General features: G+C 45.5%; 1 protein-coding gene across 1 annotated transcript; it reads left to right on the forward strand.

The window, feature by feature from the left end:
• The first annotated feature begins 12,523 nt into the window (after window positions 1-12,523).
• On the forward strand, window positions 12,524-13,672 carry LOC127340436 (AT-hook motif nuclear-localized protein 28-like). The gene has a single exon (XM_051366185.2). The coding sequence runs from the start codon at window positions 12,677-12,679 to the stop codon at window positions 13,556-13,558; it is 882 nt and encodes a 293-aa protein (XP_051222145.1). The 5' UTR covers window positions 12,524-12,676; the 3' UTR covers window positions 13,559-13,672.
• The last annotated feature ends 3,130 nt before the right edge of the window (window positions 13,673-16,802 follow it).

The raw sequence follows: 16,802 nt of genomic DNA on the forward strand, positions 1-16,802 counted from the left end.
ATACTGTTTATCATGCGGCACGGCAGGCCGGCAGACACCAGGAAGATGGGTGCGGCGCCATGAATGAGCCTGCGCGCGTGGAAGCTGCTTACCTCGTCCTCCTTCCCGAGGAAATCTTTGCGCAGTCTGTTCCATTCACGGGGCCATGAGATTCGCCTTGATTTTCCTCGGAAGCCGCACTCCCTTGGCAGGTCGCAGGTGAAGCGAAAATAAACGAAATGAACTTTTTGAAAACTTAGAGCAAGTTTAATAGTAGAGCCAACTGTTGGCTACAAGACAAGTGCCATGTCATCTATAGTCATTGTAGAGCCAACATGTATAATAGTGAGCTATAAAATTATACTACTTTATCTATGTATGGCCCACCATTCACTCTCACATAGTGCCTAGGAGCACGTATAGAAATGCTTCTGTGATAAGAGCCCACTCCTCTTCTCTCTCCTCCTCTCTCTCTCTTCCAACTAAGCAACAATATATTATTTTAATCCTTATAGCCAGCTGACTAGGACTTATTGTACTTGCTCTTAGGCAAAATGGAACTGATTTACTTTATCAAAAATGACTCTTTCCATGCGCCCATCGGCTAGACCATTTGGTCCGCGCTGGCCTTTTGCCTCTCTTTCTTTCCCCTTTCCGCACACAATTGGCACAAATGAATGGAAAACGTAATGTTGCAACCAAATAGAATTAAATAATGCACAACTAAATAAAAAACATTGTTCACAACAATAAAAAAACAAGATGAGATGACTACTTGTTTCCTACCAATGCCCCGCAACGCTTAGATAAATCAGCTTGAAAACGATCAAGAGTGTGGCGATCAAAAATCTCATGATGCATATGGAGGAACTGTTCAAAGTTCAAACATTGTTTGCCCATTAAGATTTAACCAATTCACCCTAAAGTTGCCACCCGTAATCAATAAGGTTTTTATCATGCTCATCCTCCACGATTTTGGTGCACATGGTCAAACAAACAATAGTCATCTTATACCTACTCTCATCGCTCCATGTTTTAGCAAGGTATCGAACAATAGTTCACAAAGATAGGAGCACACCAAATGACCTCTCCACATCCTACCGAGCAGCCTTTTTCTTTTTTGGAAAACATCTTTTTTTTCTCTACTTTTTTCTTCAGTAGTGTGGACCAATCAGGATAGATATCATCAAAATAATAGCCTTTGTTGTATGCATGATCATTGATCTCATAGTAAACCACTAAAGCATTGTCTTCTGCAGGCATATAGAATACCTGATAACGCCGGAGCACGTTGATGTTATTGTAAGAACCCGTCATGTTGAAGAAAGAGTGTGAAATCCGTAGAGGTGAAGTCAAGCTTAACGATGATATCATCCTTGTATCCGAAGTACGAGTCGTTCTCCATCACGCCTTCGAGAATATTTAAGAGCAACTTTCTTGACATCCGAGAACAACACTAGGATTTGTGATCCAGGTAGTAGCCAGCTTCTCGTTTGCGCTTAATATTGCGCCTAAATAGACTCATCGAAACCATGTAAATGTGACATCTGCCTCTCGATGTGCTCATGTATGAGGACCGCCGTGACCATCGGTTCAAAGTCACGGTCTAAGTTACAAGTTGTCACGCTCTAAGTTATAAGTTATCGTCCGACGATGTGTCAATGGTGCTCTTAGAGAACCTCCAGCCGTCTCTCCGACGAGGCCCCCGACACCCTTTTTTCATCCGGATGGCGTTATTCGGCCCAGCCGCGCCCCTCGGTTCCTTGTTTCCCCACGGAAAAGGGCCTAATTCCATCCGGTGATCCCAGGCAATCCCCCACCCCCTGGGGTGCACTAGGGAGTCCGGACGAGAGAATAGCGGAGACGGGCCCGCTCTACCGGCGAGAGAACACACGAACCCCACCACTCTCGTAGCTCTCTCGCCGCCGGCACCACCCCTCGCTAATCTGTCGGCTAGTTGCCTGCACTCTGTTGTCCCTCCTCCCACCAGCCTATATTCCGATGTCTCTCTTCCCATCTTCCGCAACTCCTCGCGTCACGCCTCGCGTCGACCACACCCGGCAGGTGTTCGTCCATTTTCCTAGGCGGACATGGACTCGGACGATGAGGAGGAGCAGATGTTCGTCGAGCTTTTTGAAGAAGAGATGGCAGTCTCCGCCAAAGACGATGAGCACATGTTGATCCTACTTTGCTTGTCCGGTTTGTAGACGGAGAAGGCCATTGGTCGACGTGGTGGGTCGGCACCAGGTCGCCGGAACTGCAAGCCAAGGCAGCGAATGGAGGGCTACTGCATGCTCTACGCCGACTACTTCGTCGACAATCCATTGCACGGTAACACTATTTTTAGGCATCATTTCGGGATGAGCCGGAAGCTCCTCCTGAAAATTGTGTATGCCCTTCAAGACTACGACTTCTACTTCAGATGCAAGTTAGATTGCACCGGTATGGCAGGGTTTTCTGCCCTCCAAAAGTGCATGGTGGTTATGCGGATGCTGGCATATGGAGCTCCTGGTGATGCTGCCGATGACTATCTTCGGATGGCGGAGTCCACCGCTCTTGATTGTTTCTACCGGTTCTGCAGGGCGGTGATAGCAGTGTTTGGGGACATCTACTTGAGATCAACCACTGTCGAAGACACTGCCCGGATCCTCGCTTTCAATGAAGCTCGAGGATTTCCGGGATGCTTGGAAGCATTGACTGCATGTATTGAAAATGGAAGAACTGTCTGTTTGCCTGGCAGGAAATGTACAAGGGTCACAAAAAGACTGCAGTGTGATACTTGAGGCAGTGGGTACTGATGTCTACTTCCCCCTCCTTTTCCTGTAGACAGTGTTGGGCCTCCAAGAGCAGAGGTTTGTAGAACAGCAGCAAGTTTTCCCTTAAGTGGATCACCCAAGGTTTATCGAACTCAGGGATGAAGAGGTCAAAGATATCCCTCTCATGCAACCCTGCAACCACAAAGCAAGAAGTCTCTTGTGTCCCCAACACACCAAATAGGTGCACTAGTTCGGCGAAGAGATAGTGAAATACAGGTGGTATGAATATATATGAGCAGTAGCAACGGTGCCAGAAAATAGCTTGCTGGCGTGTAGTTGATGGTGGTAGTATTGCAGCAGTAGTAACACAAGAAACAAGAAACAAGCAGCGATAGCAGTATTTAGGAACAAGGCCTAGGGATTACACTTTCACTAGTGGACACTCTCAACATTGATCACATAACAGAATAGATAAATGCATACTCTACACTTTTGTTGGATGATGAACACATTGCGTAGGATTACACGAACCCTCAATGCCGGAGTTAACAAGCTCCACAATTAATGTTCATATTTTAGTAACCTTATAGTGTAAGATAGATCAATAGACTAAACCAAGTACTAACATAGCATGCACACTGTCACCTTCATGCATATGTAGGAGGAATAGATCACATCAATACCATCATAGCAATAGTTAACTTCATAATCTACAAGAGATCATGATCATAGCATAAACCAAGTACTAACACGGATGCACACACTGTCACCATTACATCGTGCAGGAGGAATAGAACTACTTTAATAACATTGCTAGAGTAGCACATAGATAAATTGTGATACAAATACATTGCAATCATAAAGAGATATAAATAAGCACCTCACTATGCCATTCATCGGTGAATAAGTATTACGTGAAATATAGCCTAAGAGACCCACACGGTGCACACACTGTCACCTTTACACACGTGGGACAAGGAGTCTCCGGAGATCACATAAGTAAAACTCACTTGACTAGCATAATGACATCTAGATTACAAGCATCATCATATGAATCTCAATCATGTAAGGCAGCTCATGAGATTATTGTATTGAAGCACATAGGAGAGAGATGAACCACATAGCTACCGGTACAGCCCCGAGCCTCGATGGAGAACTACTCCCTCCTCATGGGAGCAGCAGCGGTGATGAAGATGGCGGTGGAGATGGCAGCGGTGTCGATGGAGAAGCCTTCCGGGGGCACTTCCCCGTTCCGGCAGCGTGCCGGAATAGAGACTCCTGTCCCCCAGATCTTGGCCTCGCGATGGCGGCGGCTCTGGAAGGTTTCTGTGGTTTTCGTCGAACGTATCAGGGTTTTCGATCCAGGGGCTTTATATAGGCGAAGAGGCGGCGCAGGAGGGTCGAAGGGGCGACGACACCATAGGGCGGCGCGGCCAGGGCTTGGGCCGCGCCGGCCTATGGTCTGGGGGCCCAGTGCCCCCCTCCGGTCCTTCCCGGGTGTTACGGATGCTTCCGGTGAAAATAGGAACTTGGGCGTTGATTTCGTCCGATTCCGAGAATATTTCGTTACTAGGATTTCTGAAACCAAAAACAGCAGAAAACAGGAACTGGCACTTCGGCATCTTGTTAATAGGTTAGTTCCAGAAAATGCACGAATATGACATAAAGTGTGCATAAAACATGTAGATAACATCAATAATGTGGCATGGAACATAAGAAATTATCGATACGTCGGAGACGTATCAGCATCCCCAAGCTTAGTTCTGCTCGTCCCGAGCATGTAAAACGATAACACAGATAATTTCTGGAGTGACATGCCATCATAAACTTGATCATACTATTTGTAAACATATGTAATGAATGCAGCGATCAAAACAATGTATATGACATGAGTAAACAACTGAATCATAAAGCAAAGAATTTTCATGAATAGTACTTCAAGACAAGCATCAATAAGTCTTGCATAAGAGTTAACTCATAAAGCAATAATTCAAAGTAAAGGTATTGAAGCAACACAAAAGAAGATTGAGTTTCAGCGGTTGCTTTCAACTCATAACATGTATATCTCATGGATATTGTCAACATAGAGTAATATAATAAGTGCAATAAGCAAGTATGTAGGAATCAATGCACAGTTCACACAAGTGTTTGCTTCTTGAGGTGGAGAGAAATAGGTGAACTGACTCAACATTGAAAGTAAAAGAATGGTCCTCCATAGAGGAAAAGCATCGATTGCTATATTTGTGCTAGAGCTTTGGTTTTGAAAACATGAAACAATTTTGTCAACGGTAGTAATAAAGCATATGTATTATGTAAATTATATCTTACAAGTTGCAAGCCTCATGCATAGTATACTAATAGTGCCCGCACCTTGTCCTAATTAGCTTGGACTACCGGATCATCACAATGCACATGTTTTAACCAAGTGTCACAAAGGGGTACCTCTATGCCGCCTGTACAAAGGTCTAAGGAGAAAGCTCGCATTGGATTTCTCGCTATTGATTATTCTTCAACTTAGACATCCATACCGGGACAACATAGACAACAGATAATGGACTCCTCTTTTATGCATAAGCATGTAACAACAATTAATAATTTTCTCATTTGAGATTGAGGATATATGTCCAAAACTGAAACTTCCACCATGGATCATGGCTTTAGTTAGCGGCCCAATGTTCTTCTCTAACAATATGCATGCTTAACCATAAGGTGGTAGATCTCTCTTACTTCAGACAAGACGGACATGCATAGCAACTCACATGAAATTCAACAAAGAGTAGTTGATGGCGTTCCCAGTGAACATGGTTATCGCACAACAAGCAACTTAATAAGAGATAAAGTGCATAAGTACATATTCAATACCACAGTAGTTTTTAAGCTATTTGTCCCATGAGCTATATATTGCAAAGGTGAATGATGGAATTTTAAAGGTAGCACTCGAGCAATTTACTTTGGAATGGCGAAAAATACCATGTAGTAGGTAGGTATGGTGGACACAAATGGCATAGTGGTTGGCTCAAGTATTTTGGATGCATGAGAAGTATTCCCTCTCGATACAAGGTTTAGGCTAGCAAGGCTTATTTGAAACAAACACAAGGATGAACCGGTGCAGCAAAACTCACATAAAAGACATATTGAAAACATTATAAGACTCTACACCGTCTTCCTTGTTGTTCAAACTCAATACTAGAAATTATCTAGACCTTAGAGAGACCAATTATGCAAACCAAATTTTAGCATGCTCTATGTATTTCTTCATTAATGGGTGCAAAGCATATGATGCAAGAGCTTAAACATGAGCACAACAATTGCCAAGTATCACATTAGCCAAGACATTTATAGCAATTACTACATGTATCATTTTCCAATTCCAACCATATAACAATTTAACGAAGAAGAAACTTCGCCATGAATATTAAAAGCTAAGAACACATGTGTTCATACGAACCAGCGAAGCGTGTCTCTCTCCCACACAAGCATTTATTCAAACAAAAACAAAAACAAGAAACATACTGACGCTCCAAGAAAAGCACATAAGATGTGACCGAATAAAAATATAGTTTCAGGGGAGGAACCTGATAAGTTGTCGATGAAGAAGGGGATGCCTTGGGCATCCCCAAGCTTAGACGCTTGAGTCTTCTTGATATATGCAGGGGTGAACCACCGGGGCATCCCCAAGCTTAGAGCTTTCACTCTTCTTGATCATAGTATATCATCCTCCTCTCTTGACCCTTGAAAACTTCCTTCACACCAAACTTCTCATAAACTTCATTAGAGGGGTTAGTGACAATAAAAATTAACATATTCAGAGGTGACACAATCATTCTTAACACTTCTGGACATTGCATAAAGCTACTGGACATTAATGGATCAAAGAAATTCACCCAACATAGCAAAAGAGGCAATGCGAAATAAAAGGCAGAATCTGTCAAAACAGAACAGTTCGTATTGACGAATTTTATTAGGCCACCAGACTTGCTCAAATGAAAATGCTCAAATTGAATGAAAGTTGCGTACATATCTGAGGATCATGCACGTAAATTGGCTTAATTTTCTGAGCTACCTACAGGGAGGTAGACCCAGATTCGTGACAGCAAAGAAATCTGGAACTGCGCAGTAATCCAAATCTAGTATGAACTTTTCTATCAACGACTTTACTTGGCACAATAAAACACAAAACTAAGATAAGGAGAGGTTGCTACAGTAGTAAACAACTTCCAAGACACAAATATAAAACAAAGTACTGTAGCAAAATAACACATGGGTTATCTCCCAAGAAGTTCTTTTCTTTATAGCCATTAAGATGGGCTCAGCAGTTTTAATGATGCACTCGTAAGAAATAGTAATTGAAGCGAAAGAGAGCATCCAGAGGCAAATTGAAAACACATTTAAGTCTAACATGCTTCCTATGCATAGGAATCTTGTAAATAAATAAGTTCATGAAGAGCAAAGTAACAAGCATAGGAAGATAAAACAAGTATAGCTTGAAAAATTTCAGCACATAGAGAGGCATTTTAGTAACATGAAAATTTCTACAACCATATTTTCCTCTCTCATAATAACTTTCAGTAGCAACATGAGCAAACTCAACAATATAACTATCACATAAAGCATTCTTATCATGAGTCTCATGCATAAAATTGTTACTCTCCACATAAGCATAATCAATTTTATTAGTAATAGTGGGAGCAAATTCAACAAAGTAGCTATCATCATTATTCTCATCATCAAATATAGGAGGCATATTGTATTCATAATCAAATTCATCCTCCATAACAGGTGGTAACAAAAGACTACTATCATTATAATCATCATAAATTGGAGGCAAAGTATCATCAAAGTAAATTTCCTCCTCATTGCCCGGGGGACTAAAAAGATCATGCTCATCAAAACCAGCTTCCCCAAGCTTAGAATTTTCCATATCATTAGCAACAATAGTATTCAATGTGTTCATGCTAATATGTTCCATGGGTTTTTTAATTTTCGGATCAAACCATCCATGTCTTAAATCAGGAAATAGAATAAAAAGCTCATTGTTGTCCATTATGCCAAACTAGTGTAAACAAGAAACAAAAAGTTGCAATTGCAGGATCTAAAGGAAATAGCTTCGAGTACTTACGGCGCCGGAAAATAGCTTAGTAGCCGAGGTCCGGAGTGTGAGTACCTTTTACCTTTCCTCCCCAGCAACGGCGCCAGAAAATAGCTTGATGTCTACTTCCCCCTCCTTTTCCTGTAGACAGTGTTGGGCCTCCAAGAGCAGAGGTTTGTAGAACAGCAGCAAGTTTTCCCTTAAGTGGATCACCCAAGGTTTATCGAACTCAGGGAGGAAGAGGTCAAAGATATCTGATGTCTACGTTCCCCCTCCTTTTCCTGTAGACAGTGTTGGGCCTCCAAGAGCAGAGGTTTGTAGAACAGCAGCAAGTTTTCCCTTAAGTGGATCACCCAAGGTTTATCGAACTCAGGGAGGAAGAGGTCAAAGATATCCCTCTCATGCAACCCTGCAACCACAAAGCAAGAAGTCTCTTGTGTCCCCAACACACCTAATAGGTGCACTAGTTCGGCGAAGAGATAGTGAAATACAGGTGGTATGAATAAGTATGAGCAGTAGCAACGGTGCCAGAAAATAGCTTGCTGGCGTGTAGTTGATGGTGGTAGTATTGCAGCAGTAGTAACACAGTAAAACAGTAAACAAGCAGCGATAGCAGTATTTAGGAACAAGGCCTAGGGATTACACTTTCACTAGTGGACACTCTCAACATTGATCACATAACAGAATAGATAAATGCATACTCTACACTCTTGTTGGATGATGAACGCATTGCGTAGGATTACACGAACCCTCAATGCCGGAGTTAACAAGCTCCACAATTTGTTCATATTTAAGTAACCTTATAGTGTAAGATAGATCAATACAACTAAACCAAGTACTAACATAGCACGCACACTGTCACCTTCATGCATATGTAGGAGGAATAGATCACATCAATATTATCATAGCAATAGTTAACTTCATAATCTACAGGAGATCATGATCATAGCATAAACCAAGTACTAACACGGTGCACACACTGTCACCTTTACACACGTGCAGGAGGAATAGAACTACTTTAATAACTTTGCTAGAGTAGCACATAGATAAATTGTGATACAAACTCATATGAATCTCAATCATGTAAAGCAGCTCATGAGATTATTGTATTGAGGTACATAGGAGAGAGATGAACCACATAGCTACCGGTACAGCCCCGAGCCTCGATGGAGAACTACTCCCTCCTCATGGGAGCAGCAGCGGTGATGAAGATGGCGGTGGAGATGGCAGCGGTGTCGATGGAGAAGCCTTCCGGGGGCACTTCCCCGCTCCGGCAGCGTGCTGGAACAGAGACTCCTGTCCCCCAGGATCTTGGCCTCGCGATGGCGGCGGCTGCGGAAGGTTTACGTGGTTTTCGTCGAACTTATCGGGTTTTCGATCCAGGGGGCTTTATATAGGCGAAGAGGCGGCGCAGGAGGGTCGAAGGGCGACGACACCATAGGGCGGCGCGGCCAGGGCCTGGGCCGCGCCGGCCTATGGTCTGGGGGCCCGGTGCCCCCTCCTCTGGTCCTTCCCGGGTGTTCTGGATGCTTCCGGTGAAAATAGGAACTTGGGTGTTGATTTCGTCCGATTCCGAGAATATTTCGTTACTAGGATTTCTGAAACCAAAAACAGCAGAAAACAGGAACTGGCACTTCGGCATCTTGTTAATAGGTTAGTTCCAGAAAATGCACGAATATGACATAAAGTGTGCATAAAACATGTAGATAACATCAATAATGTGGCATGGAACATAAGAAATTATCGATACGTCGGAGACGTATCAATATCCCTCTCATGCAACCCTGCAACCACAAAGCAAGAAGTCTCTTGTGTCCCCAACACACCAAATAGGTGCACTAGTTCGGCGAAGAGATAGTGAAATACAGGTGGTATGAATATATATGAGCAAAGAGCAACGGTGCCGTAAAATAGCTATTTGGCGTGTAGTTGATGGTGGTAGTATTGCAGCAGTAGTAACACAAAGAAACAAGTAAACAAGCAGCGATAGCAGTATTTAGGAACAAGGCCTAGGGATTACACTTTCACTAGTGGACACTCTCAACATTGATCACATAACAGAATAGATAAATGCATACTCTACACTTTTGTTGGATGATGAACACATTGCGTAGGATTACACGAACCCTCAATGCCGGAGTTAACAAGCTCCACAATTAATGTTCATATTTTAGTAACCTTATAGTGTAAGATAGATCAATAGACTAAACCAAGTACTAACATAGCATGCACACTGTCACCTTCATGCATATGTAGGAGGAATAGATCACATCAATACCATCATAGCAATAGTTAACTTCATAATCTACAAGAGATCATGATCATAGCATAAACCAAGTACTAACACGGATGAACACACTGTCACCATTACATCGTGCAGGAGGAATAGAACTACTTTAATAACATTGCTAGAGTAGCACATAGATAAATTGTGATACAAATACATTGCAATCATAAAGAGATATAAATAAGCACCTCACTATGCCATTCATCAGTGAATAAGTATTCTGTGAAATATAGCCTAAGAGACCCACACGGTGCACACACTGTCACCTTTACACACGTGGGACAAGGAGTCTCCGGATATCACATAAGTAAAACTCACTTGACTAGCATAATGACATCTAGATTACAAGCATCATCATATGAATCTCAATCATGTAAGGCAGCTCATGAGATTATTGTATTGAAGCACATAGGAGAGAGATGAACCACATAGCTACCGGTACAGCCCCGAGCCTCGATGGAGAACTACTCCCTCCTCATGGGAGCAGCAGCGGTGATGAAGATGACGGTGGAGATGGCAGCGGTGTCGATGGAGAAGCCTTCCGGGGGCACTTCCCCGTTCCGGCAGCGTGCCGGAACAGAGACTCCTGTCCCCAGATCTTGGCCTCGTGATGGCGGCGGCTCTGGAAGGTTTCTGTGGTTTTCGTCGAACGTATCAGGGTTTTCGATCCAGGGGCTTTATATAGGCGAAGAGGCGGCGCAGGAGGGTCGAAGGGGCGACGACACCATAGGGCGGCGCGGCCAGGGCCTGGGCCGCGCCGGCCTATGGTCTGGGGGCCCAGTGCCCCCCCTCTGGTCCTTCCCGGGTGTTCTGGATGCTTCCGGTGAAAATAGGAACTTGGGCGTTGATTTCGTCCGATTCCGAGAATATTTCGTTACTAGGATTTCTGAAACCAAAAACAGCAGAAAACAGGAACTGGCACTTTGGCATCTTGTTAATAGGTTAGTTCCAGAAAATGCACGAATATGACATAAAGTGTGCATAAAACATGTAGATAACATCAATAATGTGGCATGGAACATAAGAAATTATCGATACGTCGGAGACGTATCAGGTACCCATGATCTCAGGATTTTGCACTCCTTTGATATGCCGTCAAATACTATCTTGCATACGGTATCTATCCAAAGTGGGCATCATTTGTGAAGACTATCTCAAGCCCCGTCCTCCTGAAGGAGATGGAGTTTCAAGGAACAAGAAGGTTGCCGAAAGGACGTCGAGCATGCATTTGGTGTCCTCCAGCAGAGATTTGTTGTAGTCCAGTTCGCTGCTATGACTTGGTCCAAATATCAGATGTGGGAGGTGATGAACTGTTGTGTGTGCATATACAACATGACTATTGAGAATGAGCGAAAGTATCCAGTTCCTCTGAACGAGGAAGCTGCACCATATGACAGAGAGGGTCCTCCTGCATAGCCTAATCACCAGGTGCCGGCATCGTGGACTTCGTTCATCGCTATGCGTCAGGAGATTCGAGACTCCACAAATGCATCAACAGCTGCATGATGATCTGGTGGATCACATATGGAGGCTTCGAGGCAACATCAACTAGTTTCCATTTGATTTGTTTCATAATTTGTTAAATTATTTGCCTGCTTTGCTGAACTGTAACATTTATTTGTAAAAATAAGCCAAATATTGGCCAAAATTTGCCAAATCCGCCGAACCGTGAGTTTATTTGTGAAACTAAAGTCAAAAACATCAATCTTCGGACGTCTATCTGGAGGGATGGCTGGAAGTTCGACGCTCCCCACGCCAAAGTATCTTCCAATGTAACGCTATTTAGCGTCGGATTTAGCTGTCGGGAGCGCCAACGGTTTGAGGTGCTCTTATAGAAGTATAATTGGTCGACGACCTAGTGAGGTCCATGTACATACAACATGAAACAAACAATGGTCATTGACACAAGTCAATTTCTATGTCGGTGGTCAGCCGAGCATGTCTAGTTGTGTATCTCAAATTTGGCCACAGATAACTGAAATTGCTGGGAGTATGTTTGTATAACAATTTTTTTAGTTGCTCACCACCTCTACCATATGGTATTGCTGGGAGTATGTTGCAATGCAACTCAGCTCACTCCTTTGGTTGCATTTGACGGCACAAGAACCGGAGCCACCTTGAGTAGACGCCTAGGCTGTCACGTTAGACCTTACCCGTTCCTTCCACCCTGACTTGATGAGACTCGTGACACCCAAGTCGAAAAGCAACACACAAGCCCCGCCCCAACCTCTCCGATTGGACATCTCGGGGATACACCCCCTCGGACACCGTGTGCGTCCGCAGTTGCGCGGAGATTCGTGCACCGGGCAATCCAACGACGTCGATGGTCTCCACCGTGCGCGCGCTTTGTCTTCGTCTTCCCGCTATAAATAAAATCCAACGAAACCATTTCGTTTCCTGGCACGAACTCGGCCACCTTCTTGTTCCCATATTTTAAGCTCGCAGCCTGCCGCCACTGTTTCCATCCGAGAATAGAAGCTTTTCCACTATTCGTCCCACCGTCGCCAGGCAGCTCCAGTGCGAGCACCTCGTATATAGCATCTCCCGTCGCTCTCTTCGGCTGCCATGGCGGACAACGATGCGACAACGCTGGCGGAGCTGCTCGAACCCGCCCAGGCACCTGAGCTAGTGCTCCTGCCGCAGGAGCTGCCGCCCGCGACGCCAGCCTCCGTGGGGAGGCGGCGCGGCCGGCCGCCGGGGTCGAGGAACAAGGAGAAGCCACCGGTGGTCATCGTGCGGGAGAGCAAGGCGGCGATGCGGCCCGTGGTGCTGGAGCTCGCTGCGGGCTGCGACGTGGCCACCGCGCTGGCGGACTTCGCGCGCCGCCGCTGCGTCGGCGTGTCCGTGCTCTGCGGCCGCGGCGCGCTCTCCGCCGTCGCGCTGCGGCTCTCCACCTCGCCAGTGACGCTGGAGGTCAGGAAGCTGGAGGGCCGGCTGGAGGTGCTGTCGCTGTCCGGGACGGTGCTGCCGTCCAATGCCGCCGGCGACGGTGGAGTTCAGCCGCCGCCGTTCACGGTGGCCCTTGCAGGTGGGGGCGGGCAGGTCATCGGCGGCACGCTCGCGGGGGTCATGACGGTGGCGGAAGATGGGATGGTGGTGGTGGCGGCCACGTTCGGGACCGCCGAGGTGCACCGGGTTCCCGCGCATGACTCTGAGGAAGAACGAGGCGATGATGGCCGCCCGGAGGAGAGGCACCCACCGCCACCGCCACCGCCACCGCCAGCAGTGGCGCTGCCGCCGCCTCAGCTGCTGCAGCTGAAGCAGGCGATGGTGGGTGCGAGCGCCGCCGCCGACGTGGGGCATGTCGCTGCCTACGGCGAGGGTTCGGGCTGGCGTGGCGGGTATCCGGGTCAGGTGGGCCACTATCAGCAGCAGCATGCCGATCAGACGCTCCCGTGGGCCCAGCTGTTTGCTGACTCAGGCGCTCCCAACTATCACTACTTGTAGTAGCTGCATCAGCATCAGTTTGTTCATTCTCCAGGCGGGGCACGGTTCCTGTCACGAGTACTGATGTCGATGGTGTAATTGCTTCATTTCATGAAGGGTTGCTAACTTTGGATCTGTACTCATCACTCAATCACCTTTTGGGAGTAGTGTGTCTTACTCAATCGCACGAAGAAGTTTGTCCTTTTTTTCCATCCACCTCGGTCGGCAAAACTAGCATGTGATTGTCGTGTTTACTCCCTTCTTTTCTGAAGCATTTATATTCTTTTAACATCAAATAATGCTAAATTTGATAAAAATGAACAAAAAGTAACTTCATATTATTGGACAAATGCTAAAGGAGTATAATACAAATCCAATATTATTGAATACATCATGAAATATGTTTTTAAATTATATTTCTGTACTTCCTCAATCCCCATATTGGTGGCTTATCTATACCTAATAATAAAGTACAAAGTGTTTCCGTGGTTTGGTCCGTTTTTTTGTCCGTCCGTTCCGTCGTCCGTCGTCTGTCCTTTTGGTTTCACGTCGCGGTTTGGTATGTCTTCCGGTATGGTATGTCATTGGTAACCAGAAGAGTCCCGGTCCCGATCAATCGCTAGGATTAGTGTGGGCCGGCCCAGTCAAATAGGCATCGTTGATGGAAAGGACAGTGTCCAACTTGAATCACGAGATGCACAGGAATCAGAAATCCATGGCACGCGATTGTATATAAACTACCGGTGGCAACCTCCAGAGGAAAAAGCGGCGAAAGCAGACTAAGCAGTCGGCGAGGGAACCTCTTCTGGGTCTTTCGAAAGGAGGAGCGGCACCCGGCTAAACTCGAATTCGAGGTTTCGGTCGTCAATGGAGGTCCCGGATTATCCTACGACAACGCATGTGCGTGAGAATTATAGGGCGCTAGATCGAGAGGGGAGGCCTCGCCTCGCCGAGTTCTCGGGGACACTAGATCAGAGAGGGAAGGTCCCGTCCTCGTGGACGCCGACGGTGACAAGGTCCGCGGCGAGATGGCGGACCTGCCGCGCGCCTACATCGCGTTTGGAAGAAACCTGCTCAATCTTACCCTGCATTGCTCGCGCCCGACAACGTCTCCACCATCCCCTGCATTACGTACGGCCGGTAGCGATCCAACCACCTACATCCCGCGTGTCCGGCGGTGCCTCCCGCATGGGCTGGCGACCCACCTGTATCCCGCGCGGCCGTTGACACGCCGATACCCTGCAGCTCGCGTGGTTGGTGGTGTCCCCGCCTATGTGATCTACGGAGTAGCAGACTAGGACGAGCAGCTAGAGCCGGCAAGGAGCAGTTTATGATTCCTGAGGTACTACTATAAATCTTGGTGTGTTTGATGACTGTCACTTTCAAGCATAGAAGCAAAATGTTAACAAGGACGGTAGAATTAACAAGATACAGATGCGTCTATCGACTTCTGAGTCTGAAAGAAACTAGACCCACCCTTGTAAACATGCTTAGTACTCCCTCCGTCTCATGAAACTTGTCTGGGATTTGATAAAATTTGGATGTATCTGTATACTAGATAGTGTCTAGATACATCCAAATTTTGACAAGTCTCAGACAACTTTCGTGGGACAGAGGGAGTATTTTGCTTTCTACGGGCGTGAAAAAGATTACTTAGAAAGTGCGATGGCATGTGCGCTTCAATTTCTCCTTGCTTGAAAACATGATGCAGTTTTATTCAACAGCCGCTACTGCCAAAGATGCATTCTATATTTTCCTTTGTGTGGCACATAGCTTGAATCTGAGGCTCCAACCTACTTGGATGATCTCAATGGAATTAAGCCATGCCGTGTCTCTGACTACTTCAGGATTCTGATTTTTGGTACTACCGCCAGTCAGGTCATTAAGTGAAGGCTGAAGTATTCCATGAAAGTTTATCTTGGTACAGGTATAACCACCTGATCATGAAGAGGGGACTGCTCCTCTATTTTCAAACCGTTTGGGAACTTCGGTCGCAGAGGTGGGAGGCATTATTAAGAATTTTCTGTTGCAGAAACCGTTGGAATGTGTTCTGTCAAAAGACAAGAGGTAAGCCAAATGTGCTGCTGGCGAGATTAGTAAATTAGTTTGTACCTGAATGCTTTGCAAGGAGCGGCGCTGACATGAATGTGGAAAGGGTTTGGCTAGATTGTGACCGTTTCTCTATAATTAATCAATACAAAAGCTGCTTTCAAATTTCCTAGTAAACATAATCAAAAAGTCAATATTTTCTAAATTTGACCAAATATATTTATGATGAATCTATTAGTATTGATTTGGCATTACGTATCTTCATATTTTTGTATATATTATTCGTGTTGAAATGTATACGCCACCTAAGTATACATTGCAAGCCAAAAGGATTAGAATCAGTTAGACACAACAACTAGTTCATGAGACGGAGACTTTAGTGATGCATTGTTGCTTAGGATCAATGCACCGAAATAACGAATGATATTAGTCGTAGGATATGAAGTGGCCACAAGCATCTGATATGACACACATTTCACGAAAGCTAAAAAGTAAGTTGATAACAAACATGTTATTTTAACAAAAACACTGGTTTGCAAAAAGAAATGTTCAATATTTAAGTGTCGTAGAAAATGATAGGATCGAATTAGCAATATGGCAAAATATGAGATAGTAGTGCAGTGTGGTATCTGTTCAAGGGAAGCATGTCCAATACTAACGAAGATGGTTTAAGCATGTATCAAGAATAGTTAATAGTATGATTTAAAAGGATACTAATAAAAATATTTGTTCAGGGTATTGGACATGTCCAATATTTGTCATCCCTCTTCCATCCTACATCGCCAGATCGTCGTCGGCACAACCCGTTTCCGCCTCCACCATTTCCCACCGTCGAAAAAGGCCGGGCCGCCGAGCAAACACACCTCGAGTTACCGTGCCACCACCCGCCCCACTTCCAACAGTTCTGAGGGCCCACGCCCCCGTCCTGGCTGCGAGGTGTTCAACGTTTTTCCGGCATGGATTCCAGTGATAAGGAGATGGTTGTCTCCGCCGCCGACAAGCATACGAAGATACTCTCTTGCCTCCTAGACATGTACGCCTCGAGATTTGAAGCCGCGGTGGGAAGGCTCGAGGTTGGGGCGGCGCAAGAGCAAGCCGAGGCTGAGGTTGCAGGGTTACTACATGTTGTATGCCTACTACTTCGTCAATGATGCAGTCCGCAATAGTGACATTTTGGCGCCGTTTCAGGATGAACCAGAGGCTGAAGATTATCTTG

Source organism: Lolium perenne, chromosome 3, assembly GCF_019359855.2.
Source record: "Lolium perenne isolate Kyuss_39 chromosome 3, Kyuss_2.0, whole genome shotgun sequence".
Taxonomy (NCBI): domain Eukaryota; kingdom Viridiplantae; phylum Streptophyta; class Magnoliopsida; order Poales; family Poaceae; genus Lolium; species Lolium perenne.